This window comes from Nelumbo lutea, chromosome 3 (assembly GCF_056320005.1).
Source record: "Nelumbo lutea isolate HS-2025 chromosome 3, American lotus-T2T, whole genome shotgun sequence".
NCBI lineage: Eukaryota > Viridiplantae > Streptophyta > Magnoliopsida > Proteales > Nelumbonaceae > Nelumbo > Nelumbo lutea.
In genome coordinates this window covers 913,433-931,964 of record NC_142686.1, presented here as the reverse complement: position 1 = coordinate 931,964, position 18,532 = coordinate 913,433, and the positions used below count along the sequence as shown (strand labels likewise).

At 38.3% G+C, this 18,532-nt stretch overlaps 3 protein-coding genes across 3 annotated transcripts; 2 read left to right on the top strand and 1 right to left on the bottom strand.

The window, feature by feature from the left end:
- LOC148862278 (pentatricopeptide repeat-containing protein At3g26630, chloroplastic-like) lies at positions 1–2,102 on the bottom strand. The gene has a single exon (XM_088974464.1). It carries the CDS (start codon positions 1,737–1,739, stop codon positions 282–284), a length of 1,458 nt encoding a protein of 485 aa, XP_088830590.1. The 5' UTR covers positions 1,740–2,102; the 3' UTR covers positions 1–281.
- Positions 2,103–3,862: 1,760 nt separating this feature from the next.
- Positions 3,863–5,053, top strand: LOC148862277 (uncharacterized). Its single transcript, XM_088981079.1, has one exon. The coding sequence runs from the start codon at positions 3,863–3,865 to the stop codon at positions 5,051–5,053; it is 1,191 nt and encodes a 396-aa protein (XP_088837205.1).
- Positions 5,054–10,296: 5,243 nt separating this feature from the next.
- Positions 10,297–16,071, top strand: LOC148862276 (syntaxin-21-like). The gene is made up of 7 exons (XM_088979413.1): positions 10,297–10,759; positions 10,869–10,962; positions 12,594–12,733; positions 12,847–12,918; positions 13,896–14,053; positions 14,205–14,305; positions 15,685–16,071. The coding sequence occupies exons 1-7, from the start codon at positions 10,575–10,577 to the stop codon at positions 15,748–15,750; spliced, it is 816 nt and encodes a 271-aa protein (XP_088835539.1). The 5' UTR covers positions 10,297–10,574; the 3' UTR covers positions 15,751–16,071.
- Positions 16,072–18,532: the final 2,461 nt, after the last annotated feature.

Sequence of the window (18,532 nt, the reverse complement as noted above, 5' to 3'; positions counted from 1 at the left end):
TTTTATCTGGAAATGGCATAACTTTAGAAGCTTCACTACCATTCGAAAAATACATGTATGGTACAATGACATGAGCTCCAACCCTACAATTTGGTACATACCAATCCTGGGTCGTAAAACTAAAATACCATTTTATAAATCCATTTTCTAAAATTTGGATAACTGAGTAAGGTTTGGGCAACCACTGTATTCCTGGAATCATGTTACCAAGCTTTGTAAAGTTCATAATCTGTGTCGCATGTAAAGCAACAGAAAACAAGTATATGCTACAGGAAGAAGTGTCACCCAACCTCCCACTGAAAGAGCTGACGATAATGCTGTGTTGGATCACAAAGTATAGAGGTTTTTAATGACTCTGGATCCCCAGCATGCTTGCAAGTAACTTCCTCTATGTTGAGATTTCCATTGCCCCTAATAGCTCTTAGTAGTGATTTCCATAACTCAACATTCAGCTTCATAGCTGTGGAGTGAACTAACTCATAAGCTTTGTCCAACATGCCAGCACGATTCAATAGTTCAACCATGCAACCATAATGATCTATAGTCGGCACAATGTCATAGCGTTCACTCATGTATCTGAAATACCTAAAACCTTCATCCGAATTGCCCATATTTATGCATGCACATAAAACACCTACAAAAGTGATTGCATCAGGCCTCACATCTGCTCTCTCCATCTCAACAAACACGTCAAGGGCTTCCTCTCCTCGTCCATGAACACCCAAGCTAGTGATCATTGAATTCCAGGTTGCTAAGCTCTTCTTCTGCATCTTATCAAAAACCTTTTTTGCATCATCTATACTGCCACATTTACTGTACATATCAATAAGCGCCGTCCCAAGGAAAACACCCAATTCAAATCCATTCTTCAGCGCAAAGTCATGAATCCAGCTACCCAACCTCAGACTTCCTAGTTCAGTACAGGCAATTAACAAGCTAACTAAAGTAAACTCATTGGGTCTCACGTTTTCGAGCTGCATTCGTCTGAAAAGTTCAAAAGCTTCCTCAGGATGCCTATTCCGAGCATACCCATTAATCATAACGGTCCACGACACGACATTCTTAGCCGGCATAACTTCAAAAATTCCGCGAGCAGCATCTAATTCCCCGTGAGCAACAAGACCCGACACCGTAGTAGTCCAAGAAACAACATTCTTCACAGGCATTTTATCAAAAATCATGCACCCAAAACCCAAGTCGCCGCACTTGAAGTAAAGATCCATCACCGTATTCTGAACAAAGGCATCTCCCCAAAATCCAAGCTTGAAAGCAACCCCATGGACCTCCTTTCCTTTATCAATTGCAGAAGAAACGATGCAGGCCCTGATGACGAACGGGAATGTGAACTTATCGGGTCGCACACCTCGACACATCATGAGATTGTATGTGAGAAGAGCTTCACGAGGGTTATCGTTGAGGGTGTGGCCCCTGATCATGAGATTCCAGGCGAAAGTGGTCGGGCTCTGGAGCTGATAGAACAGGAGAGACGCGTAGCCCATTTGGCCGTAAGAAGAGCAGAGACGGAGCATGTTGGCAACCAGCACCTGGTCGTGGGAAAGCCCGGTTCGGAGGATTTGGGAATGGATTTGCTTGAGTTGTTTGAAGTCGGTGCATCTTTGGAGGAAGGATAGAGCTTCCCGTGAATCGAAGGTTCTAGTCCTTGGTCTTCTTATGTTAGAGGATGGAGATGGAGTTCTTGGAAGGGCGTCGGGAGAGAACGAAAGGGATAAGCAGTCCATGGAGAAAGCCCGTGGAACAAGGAGATGACGAGAAGGGTGTCATGAGCCATAAAGACTGGAATGCGATACGGGAGTAAGCGGAACATGAACTCGTCCAAGCACCACAAACCAGTAGAGGATATGACTGGGATAGAGACGGAGGTGATTAGGGTGATGTTTGGCATGGACGATGATTTCTCACACCTGATTTTTTTTTTTTAAACGGCGATTACTTGAATGAGTGAAAAAATCGCTCTTTTTGGTTATTTGGTATCATTTCCTTCATTCAGCCGATTTTTTAGGCTGTGTTTGGAACAGTGGCATTTTCTTAATAAATGTTGCCACGTAGGTGCCCTATAGGCATTTGACGCGATAAACGTTTATTAGAGGTTTATCAGCTGTTTGGTGCGACTGTTTATCAAAAAAAAAACACCAATAAATAAAAACGGGTGAATTTTCGTGCAATGAGCCATTGGGGGAAGTGAAAATTTCTTGCTTCCCCCAACGGTTTAGCATTTCACGAAACACGCATTTGACGTGGTGCATACGTGGACAGGGATGTGGCGTTGAGGGAGATATATCTGGTGCTTCACAGATCAATGAAATTATGAAGAAAACCCCCATGCCCCAAACCTTTACCACTATGCAAAAGGGACTTTTCGCAAGGATAGCCACAGAAAGGGACTTACGCAAGGAGATTCGCTTCTCACGCTGACCAGAGAGGGGGTGCTGCCGGGAAGTTTGCCGTCAACCACTACAAAATCCCTCTCAACGCCGGCCGTATGTTTCATACTGACCATTGCGATTTTTTTCTTGTCTGGCAGCCCTAATCCGGTGAGGTGGTGGTGTTGCGCACACCGGGAAGGTGCTCCGTTGTTTATTTTCCGATCTGAATGGTATGTTACATGGTTTTCAAAACGGTCAGACCGGAAAAACATTGAAAACTAAAAAAAAACCGCTGACCCGAGCGGTTGGACCGCTAAACCGTTCGACCCGGGCAGCGGTTTGTAGGTTAATATTTTTTTTAATGTTTTAAATTAAAAAATATAAAAATAAAATACCCATTATATCCCAACCACTTTGAATCCCTTATTCAGTTTTCCCTTTAGCTTTAGGGTTATTTCTCATTTTCCTGAGTTCCCTCCTCACTCCTCACTCCTCTCAACCCCCACACCCTACCGACCGATCACCTACGACGGCCATCACCTCTAGCATCCGACGATGATACACACCGACAGTGACCAGCGAGCTTGCATCAGCAAAAAGTCACCCTCACCCCAGCTCTTGCAACGACATCCAACGATGAGAAGATTCAACACTTGCAGTGGCAAACGGCGAGCTTGCAGCGACACTTGGTACTCGACAGTGGCACTTAGCACTCGGCATTGGGCATTGGCGAGCCCAATCCCAACTTGCAGGCTTGCAGCAGCAGCGAATCCACTTAGCACTCAGCACTTGCAGGCTTGTTACGGCAACTTGCCTGCAACCAAGCTCGATTGCCCGAGCCCACTGGTGGCGAATCCATTGTCACACCACCATTACCAGCACTTGATAGTGAAACCTTGAATGTATATTTTTTTTTTGTGATTTAATTGATTTTTTATTCATTTAGTTCATCAGCCCCTATTTATTCTTCATTTGGTTCACCATTTTGCTTTGGACCTGTTAGGCAGAGGCTTTTAGTGAATACTTTATAGTTTATAATTAGGAGCAGCAAACGATAAGTTGATAGATTTACTAGCAGAAAGTTGTTGCTTGTATTTTTGTATCAGTTTCTTGTTGATTATATGCCTTGCTGAACCCTCAAACTTCATTTGATGATCAAATGTTTAGTTCTTTGTTTAATTAATCTGGCTTAATTTGTTTTTAATTTTCATATGCATATTTTGCTTAATTTTCATATGATGATCAGATGCTGAAAGTTTTGCTTAAATTTTTTCAAGCAATTTACTCTCATTTCTAATGGAGTGATTTTACATTTTGGTTAATTATTTGCTTAAGTATTTGCTTAATTATTTTTTGCTTATATGGAGCGATTTTACATTTTGGTTGGTTCTTTTAGTTAATGCAAGGTTTTAAATTTTATGTTTTGTGTTTGTATGAAGGGATTTATTTTTGAGTTGGGTTTCTTTGATTGAACTAAGATGATGGAATCTCAAAGTCCAAATGCTAATACATCTAATTCAGCTCCATCACAAGAGTCAATTTCATCAAATGTTAGGGGGAAAACTGATTCTGCTTGGGAGTACATTTCCCTTAAAGTTGACCCTCTTAATGGATCAAAGTCAATGACATGTCTTTATTGTCAAAAGACTTTTAAAGGGAGAGGAATTAATAGAATGAAACAACATCTTGCCCAAAGGAAATGTGAGATTGCAATTTGTCGTAAAGTACCCCATGATGTAAGGTTCAAAATGGAGCAATTGTTGAATGAAATCAATGACAAAAAAAGAAGTGAAAAGCAACAAATGAATTTTGTTGACACTAGAGCACAATGTGGAAGGAACGATAATGATGATGATATTGAGATTAGAGAAATAGATCCACCTAGTACATATGATAACTATCAAGGGAAAAAACCAACTACATCATTGGAAAAAGGGAAAGCATCTTTATGGCTAATAATTAGCCATTTTGCTCCACGGACCACTCCAGGTGCACAACTTGGAAATAAGAGTGTATTGGCATCTAAGGGAGCAATTAATCATGTGGACCATGCTGTTATGAAGTGGTCGTGTGATGCTTGTATTCCCTTGAATGCTTTGCGTTCAAGATATTTTCATCATATGTTTGATGCCCTTGCTACTATTGGTCCAGGGTACAAAGCTCATTCATATCATAATTGTAGAACCAAAATGTTGAAGGATTTATTTCAGGAGGTGCAAATGTCATTTGATAAACTCCGTAAGGATTGGAATACATATAGTTGCATTATAATGGCTAACGATTGGACAAATACACGTAGTCGAACATTGATTAATTTTTTAGTGTATTGTCCTACAGGAACTGCATTTGTGAAGTCTATAGATGCTTCTGAAACAATCAAGAATGCAGAGAATTTATTTCTTTTGTTTAAGGAAATTATTGATTCGGTAAAAGCAGAAAATGTTGTTCAAGTGGTCATTGACAATGTTGCAAATTTTGTAGCTACAAGAAGATTGTTGGAAGCAAAATTTTCATGGATATATTGGTCACCTTGTGTAACACATTGTCTAAAATTGATGTTAAAGGAAATTGGGGAAATGGATTATGTTGCAAATGTGGTTCAACATGTATCTAGAATTACCAAATTTGTCTATAGTCATCTTTTATTACTCTTAATGCTAAGGAAGTGACCTGATTGGACTGAGATAGTACATCATGGAGCCACTCGTTTTGCAACTAATTTCATTGCATTAGATAGCATTTTGAAGCACATGCATGATTTGCAAAATTTAGTGACATATCGAAGTTTTATTGATTCTAGGTATGTAAAAGATGCAAAAGGGAAGTAAGTAATACAAATAGTTTTGGATTCTAAATTTTGGGCACAATGCAAAATAATTGTGGGTTTCACATCACCTCTTGTTAATGCATTAACACTTGTTGATTCTAAGTTTAGGCCTCCAATGGGATATATGTATCATGCAATGTTGAAGGCAAAAGAATAACTAAAAAGGTTTTTTAATTATAAGAAAGCTGAATATGATACAATCATGAACATTATTGATAGAAGATGGAATAGACAAATGGGTCAGAGGCTTCATCTTGCAGGGTATTATTTTAACCCGACCTTTCAATATGATCCGAAACCAAAAGTTAAATCCCCGGCCGTTATGTCTGCAGTTTTTTATGTCATTGAAAAGCTTGCAATCAAATCAGATGATGTGGAGATAAAGCTAAACAAAGAGCTTACAATTTTTGAAAATTGTTGTAGTAATTTTGGAAGACATTTCTCAGTGAAGACATTTAAGTCAACACCTCTAGGTAATAAATATTTTTTCTTATATCATGTTTATTATTTTAGTTTTCAATTTTATTTTATAAATTAAATCAACTCTATTTCATTGTATATAGCTGAATGGTGGTCGAGATTTGGTTGTGACGCTCCAAATTTGAAAATGATTATTATACGGATCCTTAGCCAGACATGTAGCTCATCCGGATGTGAATGCAATTGGAGTGTTTTTAAACATATACACACGAAGAGAATGAATAAGTTAGAGCACCAAAGGCTCAACGACCTACTATATGTTCATTGCAACTGCATGTGATGAATGGGAAGTGTTTTAACTTTTATGTTTCATGATTGCTTTTTTTTAATGCTTGCATTGCATTTAATGTATCATTTATTGATTTGTAGGAAAAAAACTGAAAGTCTTGACCCAATTAGGCATAAATATGTTGATGTTGTGGAAGATTGGATAGTGCACGATAATGAGAATCCCCCTCTATCATTCCCTCATGTTGTGTGCCTTTATGTTTCAATAGATTATTGATCTACTAATGTTTGGTATTTCAATTCTTATGGCATTGAATGTGCAAAGGGTAGTAAACAAGTAAAATGCATTAGATAGATGTGTAGTAACAAGTAAAATGACTCTAAATTTTGTTATTAGGATATACTATATATACATTGGATGCGCAAAAGGTATTTTTGACCATCGGCCCATACTGATCCCCTATACCTGTTATTTTGGTCGTTGGATGTGATTTTCATCCAAAATCAAGCCGTTGGATTTCAAAATATGTGCAAAGAGTAGTTTGAACCATTAGATTTCAAAATATGGCACTAAAAAATCAAGGAAATGTGCCACACCGAATCACCCATATGGCACACTTCTTGAAATGCCCTTCCAAACAACACAAGGTAGGAAATGTTTCTCATCGCTGAGTTGGCAAATGCCTTTAAACGCCATTTGAAACGCCCACAAATTTGCCCAATCAAATAACAAAAAGGGAAAACGTTTATAGGGTGTTTGGAATTATGGACATTTATTAAATAAACGTAGCCAGTAGCCACATAGACACCACTTCAACATTTCCCTCATTATGTGAATTTGTACACATAAGGACTTGCAAATGTAGGTTTCAGTTTATGTGCACATACCGTTGGGGGAAGTTTCATTTTAGCACTTCTCTCAACGGGCAGGCATTTATTCACTATTTTGCTGATGTGGTGCCTAATGGTGCCTAAAGCTCAGTTTGGAAGGAGTACAAATACAAATTTGTAAGTGCAAAACCTTGTATTTTGTATTATTTTGTATGTATTTGTATTGTACATATTTGTATTTGTACTCCTTCCAAACAGAGCCTAAGTATAACTAAACGGGTTCATTATTGCTTTCTTCGGTTTTTCAAACAAATCAAGTACAAAATGTTTACTAAATAAATGTCCACAGTTCTAAACACTTATTTAAAGTAGCATTTATTAGATAAACATTTATCTAACAAACACCCCCTTAAGAAAATCCAATGGAACCAAACATATACTTATAAATCATTCTTAAGATTGTTTGGTAAATAGTGAATTAGTAATTATTTTTCATTAAAGCATTGAAACACCTTCTCACCCCTGCCACATAGGATGCCTCCTCACCCAACAAAAATTGAAACCACCTGAAAATTGGGGAATCACCAAATCCAAATTTGGTGACCTTTGTCCAAATCAGGCTGATTTCAGGGATCGATTTCTTGTTGATTTCCTAGGAATTGACATAACTAACCGACCAAACAATTAAAAAAACCAAATTCTTCAAATCCTGATGTGAATACAATGTGACATGGATTTCTCAAAATCGGAGTCCATACCAAAAATCACCTACCTCTATGAATAGTTCAATAATCTGTACCGAGTCAAACGGCTTGATACATGAAAGCGGGTAGCTATTTTTTTTTGGGTAAAATACAAAAAATTTCCCCTGAAATTTCTATCAATCATAAAAACCTCCCTTGAAGTTTAACTTTAACAAAAACCTCTCCCAAACTTTTGAAAAACTCAACATAAACCTCCCTTTCCTCATTGTCCCGAACGGAAAACGTTTGATTGATGCATTGTTTTTTAAAATACCCATTTTATCCTTTTGTATATGATGTTACATTAAATGAAATAAGCTTTGAATAGCCCATTTATCACCCTCTTTTTCTCCTTGAAACTACATTAAGTTCAAACTCATGCCACCCTTTTTTCTCTCTGAAACTCCATCGACTTCAGACTCATGCCATCATTTTTTCTACCTAACACTTCATCGAGTTCAGACACATGCCATGAAGACATTATGCAAACCCGTGATGGTAAAAACAAGCAGTTGGTAAACCAATCCGGTAGAGAGTACTCCAATTCTTTTACTACAAAATGTCCACAAGTTCATTGGAAATCCAATAATAGATACACACTTATAATGCTTATACAAAGAAATATGGACAACAGATCTCAGATCTTGTGTTCACTTTCAATCTAGGTATTAGAACAGTGATGAAGAAAGAACTTTACACTCAGGCATACACAAAATGCCTATCTGCCACAATTTCCTCAAACACCAAAAGAATTATGTGGGTATCTTTAGACGAAGAGGAGAACATGGTGGAGTAGTTTGATTTCTCATATTCTATAGTTGGCAATGCGGTAACATATTAGTTGAGATCTAGTGTTACTCGGCCTTTCTTAGTTGTATCAAATGAATTAAGGCCTCATTTGGTTCGTAGGAATAGGGTCTGGAATCATTCCGATTCCAACTGTTTGGTTGGGCAGGATCGGAATCCCATTTCCAATCTTGCTGGAATGACATTCCCCCATTTGAGGGAATGGCCATTCCCTGCCCCTCTATTGAGAATGAAATCTCATTTCTTCTGATTCCAATTCCCTCCCATTCTCATTCTTGTTTGAACCAAGTACACTATGGAAATAAACGATTCCAATTTCACTTCCAAAGGAATTTGATTCCGATTTCAATTGTGACTATGAACCAAATGGACCCTAAATAGATTTTTGACAGATTGTAAAAATATACAATGTGCTATAAAACACCCAATTGAAACCTTCCATTCGTCTTCTGATCGAAGCTCTCACATACTATATAAAAAGCGTGAGAATCAAGGGAAAGCCCAACCTTGACTAAAAAAGCTTGATGAACCTCAAGAAGAAACTTGTTAAGAGCAACAAAATCTTCAAAGCTCATTGCTCCATTTCAATCGATATCATACATTTTGATCATTTACTTGCTGGACAACAGAGAGAGCTAGAGAATTCTAGATCTCGTACTACTAGAGCTCTCTTGTGCTTAGTGATGCTCCCTGTCTTGTCTGAATCAACTAGTTTGAACCGTGACTCCTTCAAAATCTCCGTGTTCTCCATTTTGTGTGGAAAGAGGAGTGCACTGTGCACCCTTCTTCATGGTTGTTTAACAGTTTATACGTAATAACCACTCCAATTTCATCTGCATTCACTTGAATTCAAAACATTATTTATCTAGTAAAATAAGTGCTTAGGTGCATCTCTTATTTAGAGACAGGCTTAGTACTGTTGTTGTCTCAAGTAACTAAAGATCATAATTTGAATTAGTGGAGAACTTCCTCTACTTGATTGCATTAGAGCTTGCTAGTGATGAAGAGACAGAGCTTCTTGCTCAAATGCGTGTTCCAATGGTTCTTCACTTGATTGTCAATTTGGCCTAGCACTCACCAGTGATTAAACACCATATATAAAAGAAGCACCTAATGTTGTATTTACTTATTTTACACCAAATGTAAGCATAGGAGACCATGATTTTGCCACAAGCAAAAGGGCAAAATGGGTACTTAAATAAATAATGCATCAATCAAACATTTTTCATGTCAGAGTGATGGAAGGGAGGTTTATGTTTAATTTTCCAAAAGTTTATGAAAGTTTTTTGTTAAAATAAAACTTGATCGGAGGTTTTTATGATTGATAAAAACATTAGGGGAGGTTTTTGTATTTTACCCTTTTTCTTTTGGTATTTGGTGCTAAGTACCATTTAAGGTGGGTCTGGTGGAGGAGCAGGGACAAAGATTTAGGAGGTAGATTGAGGCAAGATGGTTTGAGTTGGGATTTGAAGCAAGATGGATTTAGCAAGGCCAAAGACTCCGTCTTAACTTGGTAGGAACATAAAGTATGCAGACAATCGTGGTATACGGACCTCCCACGTTGAATATACGACAAACGTTAATAGAGAAGCCACCCGTGTACAGAGAATGAAGACTAACAGAAATGCCCTTATTTGATTTTTTTTTTCAAAAAAAGTTGTTTCATTCGGTTATTATATAAAAAATGTTATTTTGATTGATATAAGGGCAAAAAGATGACCGGCTAGGATGTACATGTGAGGCGCCAGGTGTGTGAGGAGCAAATCCGGTGCTATCTAGGACTCATCAAAACTATCTTACAATGGAGTTGTATGGTAAAGAACCATGGAGGGATCCAATGATGGTGAGTCCCCGGCAAGGCAAACAATTATTAAGACGAGATCAAATCAGCCCCCACCACGTCTCACAGATGATGGAGGGAATCAATGTGCTGTGGGACGTTGTGGGGGGCTGATTTGAACTCTATTAAGACATGTTAGAAATTAACATTTCGAGGAGTCGAGACCCTTTTTTAACGGGTCTAGGGCCCTACCCTACCCAACTACCCGAATGGTGTGGCAAGTGCATCGACAATGAGTACTTTAAAATTCGGTTACGTCGAACTGATGGAATCAAGGGATGGCCGGTTGGTGGGTGGGGAGAGTTGACACTTGACAGAGATAAAGCAAGGAGGAAATGTTAACTGGAAAGAAAGGTGAAACTCTAACCCACTTTTTAGTCTTCTCATCACTTGCTCTGGTATTATTTGCCATCTTTTAGGGTTTCCCAGCGAATATGAGCTTCCAAGATATCGAGAATGGCGGGAAGCTACCCACTGCCGGCCGTAACTCTTCATCTCAGAACCCTTCTCAGGCTGTGGCAGCTGGAATCTTTCAGATCAATACTGCCATCGCTGTATTCCGTCGGCTTGTTGATGCCATTGGAACGTCTAAAGACACCCCCGAACACCGCCAGAAGATGTAATGAACTCTCTTCGCCTCTATCTGTCCCGCCATTTCTTTATTGGATTAAACCACCTCTTTGTGCTTTAATCTCAGTTTGGCTCCTCCTTCTATTTCCCCTATGCAGACACAATGCCAGGCAACGGATTGGACAGTTAGTTAAGGAGACTTCTGCTAAGCTCCGAGCTCTGAGCGACTCTGATCATGGCAGCAATGTTAGTGTATGTAATACGCTTTTTTACCCTTTTCTTTTCTATTTCCAATTTACTGTTCTGAAAACAAAGCTTGAACTTTTCTTGCTTGCTTGTGTGTGGGTGGGTGGGGGTAGACACCTGAACCCGGGTGAAAGCGAGACTCGGTCCTAGGTCTCCGCTACAACCAGCTAGAGACTTTACCAGCAGGCTAGCTGGCACCTTCAGCAAGTGCAGTAATTTATGTCTCAGAATCGATTTTTGGACTATAATTTTTCTGATTGGGTATTTGGAATGAAAAATTTACAAGCTGGATTGATTAACTTAGTTTGGCTTCAAATAGAACGGATTGGTAAACAGGATTCATGTAACCAACCCATATAGTTGGGATAAGGCATGGTTGATGATGATGATTGATCAACTTAAATTTTTATTTGTCAAATAAGAAAAAGGAGAGAAAGTTAAATCACATAAGATCTAGGAGGAATTCTTGTTCAACCTGTTTTTTTGTGAAAGTGATGCATATTATAAAAAGTTAGGTTTCCTGCAAATAGGGCAAAATGTGTTTTGCACAAAGAGATAGTAGGAAATAAATGCACAAGCACAAAGGGAAAATAAAATAGTCACTTAAACCAAAGTTAGAAGTCTGTTTTCAGCAATTTAGGCAAAATGGTTTCTGGGAAAATCGAGACTGAGCAATATACTTACATGCACGGATGCACATGTAAAGGGGAAAACAGAAAGTGATAGTCGTTCAGTCAATACTTTTATTTGGGGTAATGATTCGGTCAATACTTTGAGATTGTATTAAAGCAAATTCAGCAGGGAACTAGGTGATCTGCATTATGGAAGTGGTTGAAGGTGGAGAAGAGAAACTACTGGCTATTTGAATTGGAGTACATGAGATTGGGTAACATTTCGAAGGCAATAGAAAGATTGGAATTTGAAAAGGAAAATGTGTTTTTAGTCGTAACAAAGCAGAAAAGGAGCTCCAAAGATAGAGGAATTATAATTATTTTTTGGGTTATCTTGATAGTGCTTTAGTGTTAGTAACTAAGTCTAAAATTGACTGGAAATGAACATTATGCAAAGCATGATAAAAATCAATTATAGCATCACATTACAAAAAAACTTTCTCTGTTACTTTTAAAATGTATTTTTTATTGTAAAATGTAAAATTAATTAGCATGATTGCTGCTGTTTCCCATTAATTTCATGCTGAAGCCAACAGGAAATAAAGGTTTACAATTGGCGAAAAGGGAATTGATGCCATTCTTAGTAACATAAAGATAATTGTTGTATTTTTTGGACGATGTGGATTGTAAGTCATGAGTATCACCAGTGGTTTAAACGACCTTGGTTTATAATTTGTGCTATCCACTTAAAATAGCTGGATGCTCTCTTTTCTGCTAGCATCTAATAAATAAATTCAATACCTTCGTTGACCTTCCTGACTTGGCATGTTCTATGGGTGCCCTTCTTGATTGTATAGTGCCCCAGAAACATTTTCCCCTTGATTTATCATCATCATCATAATCATCCAAGCTTTATCCCAATATGGGGTCAGCAACATTTTTCCCTTGTTTGAGCTATATAATTAGATTGTCAGAGATCCTTTCTATTTTAGCAATAAGTGACGTATTCTTTGGTGGATCTGTCAGCCAAGCAAGAAAGTAGAAGATGCTAAGCTTGCAAGAGATTTTCAAACTACCTTGCAAGATTTACAGAAAGTCCAACAGCTTGCTGCTGAGCGTGAATCAGCTTATTCACCTTCAGCTCCCCCGACTTCTTTTCCATCAAGGTGGAGAATCTATATTCAATGTACACATGCCTCTTTTTTTATTAATATCCACATGTCTCAGTTTGTTATAATTTACCCAAATGATCTATACAAGTTTTCTGTTTTGGTAACAGCTCAGGTTCTGAAGACAATGTGACCCATGATATGGATGGGGAGAGTCAGCCTTTCCTTAGGGAACAAAAAAGGTACATAATTAATACCACAAACAGATCTTGTATTTATATCTGATTCTAACCATTCCCTATCCCTTTCTATTATGTATCTATGTGATAGTTTGGTCTTTTCTCTTAGTATGGGAATTATATTACAGAAAATACTCTTCAGATAGAGTTGTATACTACATGTTGTTGAGTATATAGTTGAGTTTTCCAAATTTAAAATTCATTGTCTACAAGCCTGCATTTTGAGTTTTGAGTTTTCATGGATTTCCCCAGATTCTCATAGTTTTACCAGGGGCTTGATGGGATTGATCAACTTGCTGATTTTAAGATTATTGGATTGCTATTTAAAAGCTTGGGAATACTAGCATAAAGGCATGAAGTTTAACATTACATTCATGTACTTAAAAATACAAATGTATGAATTCGTGGGTCTGGTTTTTAGACTCTAATCTGAGAAATAAAAATGGGGCATTTTCACCTTATATTTGGTTTTGGTTTGCTAGACTGGAAACATAACACGTGGATCTGATTTTCTAGAGTGGAGATTTTTTTGATAGTAGAATAAAAGAATTTTTTTATTAAGATAAGAAAAATAAGTACTTACATGATGTAGACACACCACAATTCATTAAGTCTTACCTTGAAATATTTCAGAACTAAAATACACAAGTTATGAGGTTTCCTGATGCAGCTCTTAGGTGGTCCAAAAGGACGACCCAGAAATATCCCCCTCGACATCTTTAAATTCTGGATGTGCAAGATTCCAATCCAATATAATGTTTCCAATTGATACCCACACTCTTTTGTGACACTATGAGTACCATAAAAATTCTTCCATTTCTCTCATTCCAGATACCCCAAACCACAGCAAACAGAATCTACAAAATTTCTGGCATCTCAAAGACCCAAACACCACTTTACATGTGCCTTCCATTTCTCACATTGAAGGATTGGATAAATCCCTGTATTCACCCACTTTATTGAAACAAAAAAAAATGCAGACAGGAGGTACTACTGCTAGGGAATGAGGTTGCATTCAATGAAGCCATAATAGAGGAAAGAGAGCAAGGGATTAAAGACGTACAAATTGAAATTGGACAAGCAAATGAGATATTCAGGGACCTCGCTGTTCTAGTTCATCAGCAGGGAGTGATGATTGGTGAGATTCCAACATCTCAGTGAAGTGCTATTTTTCTGTTCAACTACTAATGTGCTTTTTTTAGCTCATGCTCATTAATATTATTATCCACTGCAAATCCTGGAAAACTAGTTTGTTTACATTTTTGTTGTGATTTATTTCCTGTAAGCAGATGATATTGGATCAAACATTGAAGCATCATCTGCTGCGACAGCACAAGCAAAAGTTCAAATATCCAAGGCCTCCAAAAGTGTGAAATCTAGGACATCCTGGGTAAGTTTTAAACATTTAGGGTCAATATTAGGTTAAAGGGTTAAATAACATGCTTCCAGGTGCTGAATCACCTCACTATTATTTGACCCTGATTATATGGTATTGCTGCATCATAACTGCAATATCACTTTCATTTCAAGAAGTGACACCAGGAAAGATGTGAAAGACTGAAATTTAAAAAAGAATAAAAAGAAAGGAAAGCAAGTAACGTGATTAAAAAATAATATACTAGTTAAACCTCACATACTCTCTGAACATGTCCTGCAAGAAGTATCTTTAAAACCAGAAACTAGATAAGACCATTTTCAAGACCGGTTCTAATTAATCAACCGATCAATAAGCAGGTCAGATGCCGATCCCATATAGTTGGGATAAGGCTTGGATGATGGTGAGGATGAATAAGCAGGTCAGATGGTCTGACCTGTTAAACTCGTGAATCACTATTTGGGACCATTGACTGTTTTCTAGTTAAACAGTATATGATCTTATTGGGTTTGTAAAATGCTGATTGAAAATTGCCTCATAATGGAATTCTTCGAACATTTAAGATGATATGAAAGAACAAGTGTAAAACGTGGTATGATGTAAGCATCAGATAATCCATTTCATTAACATATAGAAATCTTCCTTACATTCACACAAATAGAGGTGTAAATCGGGCCGGACCGCCCGCAGCCCGGCACAATTTTGGACCGGCCAGGCCTGACCCAGCACGATGGTCTGTGTCGTGCTGGGCCTGGGGTTTGAAGTCCATGGGCCAGCACGGCACGACACGATCAATTTTATTATACTAATTTATTTATTTAATTATTATATATAAGCAATTGTATACATCAAAATTCATATAAAATTAAAATTTTAAGTTTTTTTTCAATTTTTTAAATAAATAGTCAAAAATAGCTTTGGCCCAACTTGGGCCAAGGCTTGGCCCATGTGGGCCTGGGTTGTGGGCTGTGCTAGGCCGACCCCCAAATTTTTCATTGGGGAGGGTGGCATGGCCCATGGTACGGCATGGCCTGCATTTAGCGCGGACCACCTACGGGTCCGCCCGGCACGGCCCACTTTACACCTCTACATAGATGAAAGCTCATTCATCTATGTATTTACAAAAGAAGAAAATGACAGGTGAAGGAAAAGGAAGCAATAACATACCAGAAGAACTGGAACACAAACAAACAGCAAGAAACATAATAGATAGTAAAGCAGGACCTCCCAATTCTCTTAACTTACCACACCTACACAACATTATTAGTGGTCCCAAATGTTTGTTATATAATTATAAATACTAATGCTTTTCAAATAATGTCGTTTTTCATATTATAATCTTAAATTATTGTGTTCATTTTACCAACCTTTTTTTTTTTAATGTTATCCAACAGTGTTGGTGGGTGCTACTGGTTTTTGTATTGGTGCTTGTCATTGTTCTCCTTGTTCTTATAATATAGCGTGGTTTGCTATTGGCCTTACAAGTGCTGAGGTAAGGTTGGGGGTTCGGTTTGAAAGTTAAAAGCTTGTGTACGTCTGTTACCATTTTATTGTTTTTTTTCCACGTAATGATTCTGTTATAAAATTAGATTTCTACCGTGTTTGAATTTCCTTTTTGTTTTTCTGTTTCCCCCCACGCTGTTTGCTTTTCTTTTCTTTTCTTTTTTTTTTTTGAGGGGGGGTCCTTCGGGTTCTGTAAGCAGATTATTGGTTTCGGTTCTTATTAGTGCAACTAATTCAAATATACAGCTCATGTTGGTTGATGCGTTTTCATTTCTCAACCATGAATAGTCTGATTTGATATGATTGAGTTTTTATTATTATCTCAACGTAGTGGAATACTGAGGGAGCACCTTGACATTTGCTGAACTTATGACACGTTGAAACAGAGAGAGAGACCCTCACTTTAGGTAACTCGAGGGTCGAGGCCTATGGGCCATGGAAAATTATCTCTTGACATGGCCGTGGTTGTGCCTTCTCGGCAGCTCAGTGGCTGCAACTTGGTGCCCGTTTGCAACCTTGGCTGTTGGGACCAACAGCTGGACTGTTGGGATTTGGGAACGTTCTTGGGCATGATAGGTCAGCCCATACCCATCCAATGCCCTGTCTTTTTTTTGTCTAAAGAGTGCAATCACCCTTTTACCCCACACCCATGGTAATGTATCATCCCAAAAATGTTTTGGTGCCCCAGTTTTTCATTCAGAGGGTCGGAAGTTGGTGAAAATTTCAAAGATCCCAAATGGCCAAATCTACTGGCAGTCGGTCATTTAAAGGATTCCGGATCTCCTGCCCACGTCTACCCACAGCACACTATCCCCTGTGAATTGGGAATATCTCCTCTGTATAATACTATGCAGAGGATGAGATGTTCTCCATCTGTGACTGTGATAAACGTGGGCAAGAGATCCGGACTCCATCTAAAGGGCTATCGACTTCATCCATAGCTTATTTGGGTGTTTGTTTTAAAGCAGCTGAACCAGCTTATTGCCTGTTTATGAGGGCGGAAGTGCAACAGCTTGTTTTTTCAAGTTAGGTCTGGTAATATGTAAATACCGAAGATATTCTCAATGTACAGCTGTAGTGTCCTATGGGTAGGGTTCTTCTAGATAGGATATTGGAGTTGTATCTGCTTCAGCCTTTTCAAATAGCTTATGTAGAGAATTAGGATCTGCTATTCACAGAGCACTGCTCACACCGACCTCACAGCCACGTCCCACAGTGTATTAGGAACACTTCCCCACGAATAATAAATACAAGTACGGGAGATGTTCCCAATGTGGCAAGGATGTGTTGTGAGGAGTGCTCTGTGAGGAGCAGATCCGGACTCTTATGTAGAGAGGGCTTCAAAGCAAGTAAACATGTTAGCTAAATCTTGAGTATCCCTCCCTAATGGGTCCTTAGTTGTCTTCTATCATTTTCATAGTTCACATCTGCACCCTACAATGTCCCACAGCACATTGGATGATGTCATCATCGGAGATGTTTCTAATACATGGCGGGGATATGCTGTGGGACATTGTGGGGCGCCCCATGGCATAGATGTCAACTCTCATTTTCAATGCAAATAAAAAATAAATGAATTGACTTAGAAAATGGAAGGATTGAAATGAATTTACCCATTCTAAAATCCCAATAACTCCGTTGAAAATCCAAAATCCTCATCATGAAAGAAAGAGAAAAATATCATTGATAGACAATACCTACTCTAATAATGCAAATCCATTCGGTGCTCAAAAAAATATCATCACCAATACAAATCCTCCAAGAAAAGGGTCTTAGACCAATATACATAGAGCCATAGAAGAAATAACAAGAGCGTGAAGTATAATCTTGTGAGCAACCTTGTTTGCTAATTTATGGACAAAACACAAATGAGCACGGACGAAGATTAGAGCAGAGCTCTCTGCAATCTGCCAAAATCGTATGGAATTGCCAGGGAGGAATAAGGTTCTCCGTATTGATAGACAATTTCTCATGCTACGTAAAAACTAAAATGATGTATCAGTACTTTCTAATGCGACTAGGGTGGTAATTTTTAACCCAACCCGCTGGACTCACTCAACCACCCGGTATCTAATCCACTCAACCTGTTTATTTACTTGGCGGGTTGTGTGATCAATCCATCAACCAATCCAATATAAATATTAATTTCTTAGTCTTTTTTTATTTTATTTATTTGAATTAAATAATTTATAATTAATAAATTAAATTTCTATTAATTATTGATTAAATTTAGTTTTGTCTTGAATTAATACACTTCACCCAACATAAATCCAAATCAATTTGACCCGAGTTTGAACCAGTCCAACGCGGTCTGACTCGATCTAGCATATATTGATCCAGGTTGACTCGAATTTGAAATAAACCCTGGGTGGGATGATTTGGTGTCGCTTGCTCTGTTCGAATTTGGGTCATCTGGTCCAACCAATATCCATAGTTCAGTCTAGCTTAGTACAAGCCAATCCGGTCGACCCGAATCCAAAATGGTTTTGAGTGGGATGATTTGGCCTTTGTGTGCTTTGCACGATCTGGTCTGTCCGTCCAACTAATATCCACACGCCCGACCCGATTTACTTACATCAACCTAATTTGGGCCCACCGGTCCGGTCCAAATCCGTGCACAAATGTGATAAGGTCCGATCCAAGTCAATCCACCATTGATTGGATTGGTCCGATCTGATATGACTGGATTGATCCAGATCTAAACTGTTTAACCACCCTTGAACCTAAGTGGTTTAAGTT

Excerpts from the sequence above, each read along its gene's own strand:
- LOC148862278 (XM_088974464.1), bottom strand. The coding sequence starts at position 1,739 with ATGGACTGCTTATCCCTTTCGTTCTCTCCCGACGCCCTTCCAAGAACT.
- LOC148862277 (XM_088981079.1), top strand. The coding sequence starts at position 3,863 with ATGATGGAATCTCAAAGTCCAAATGCTAATACATCTAATTCAGCTCCA.
- LOC148862276 (XM_088979413.1), top strand. The coding sequence starts at position 10,575 with ATGAGCTTCCAAGATATCGAGAATGGCGGGAAGCTACCCACTGCCGGC. Across the intron at positions 10,963-12,593 it reads ATCATGGCAGCAATGTTAGT|CCAAGCAAGAAAGTAGAAGA; the intron begins GTATGTAATACG and ends TGGATCTGTCAG. Across the intron at positions 14,306-15,684 it reads TGAAATCTAGGACATCCTGG|TGTTGGTGGGTGCTACTGGT; the intron begins GTAAGTTTTAAA and ends GTTATCCAACAG.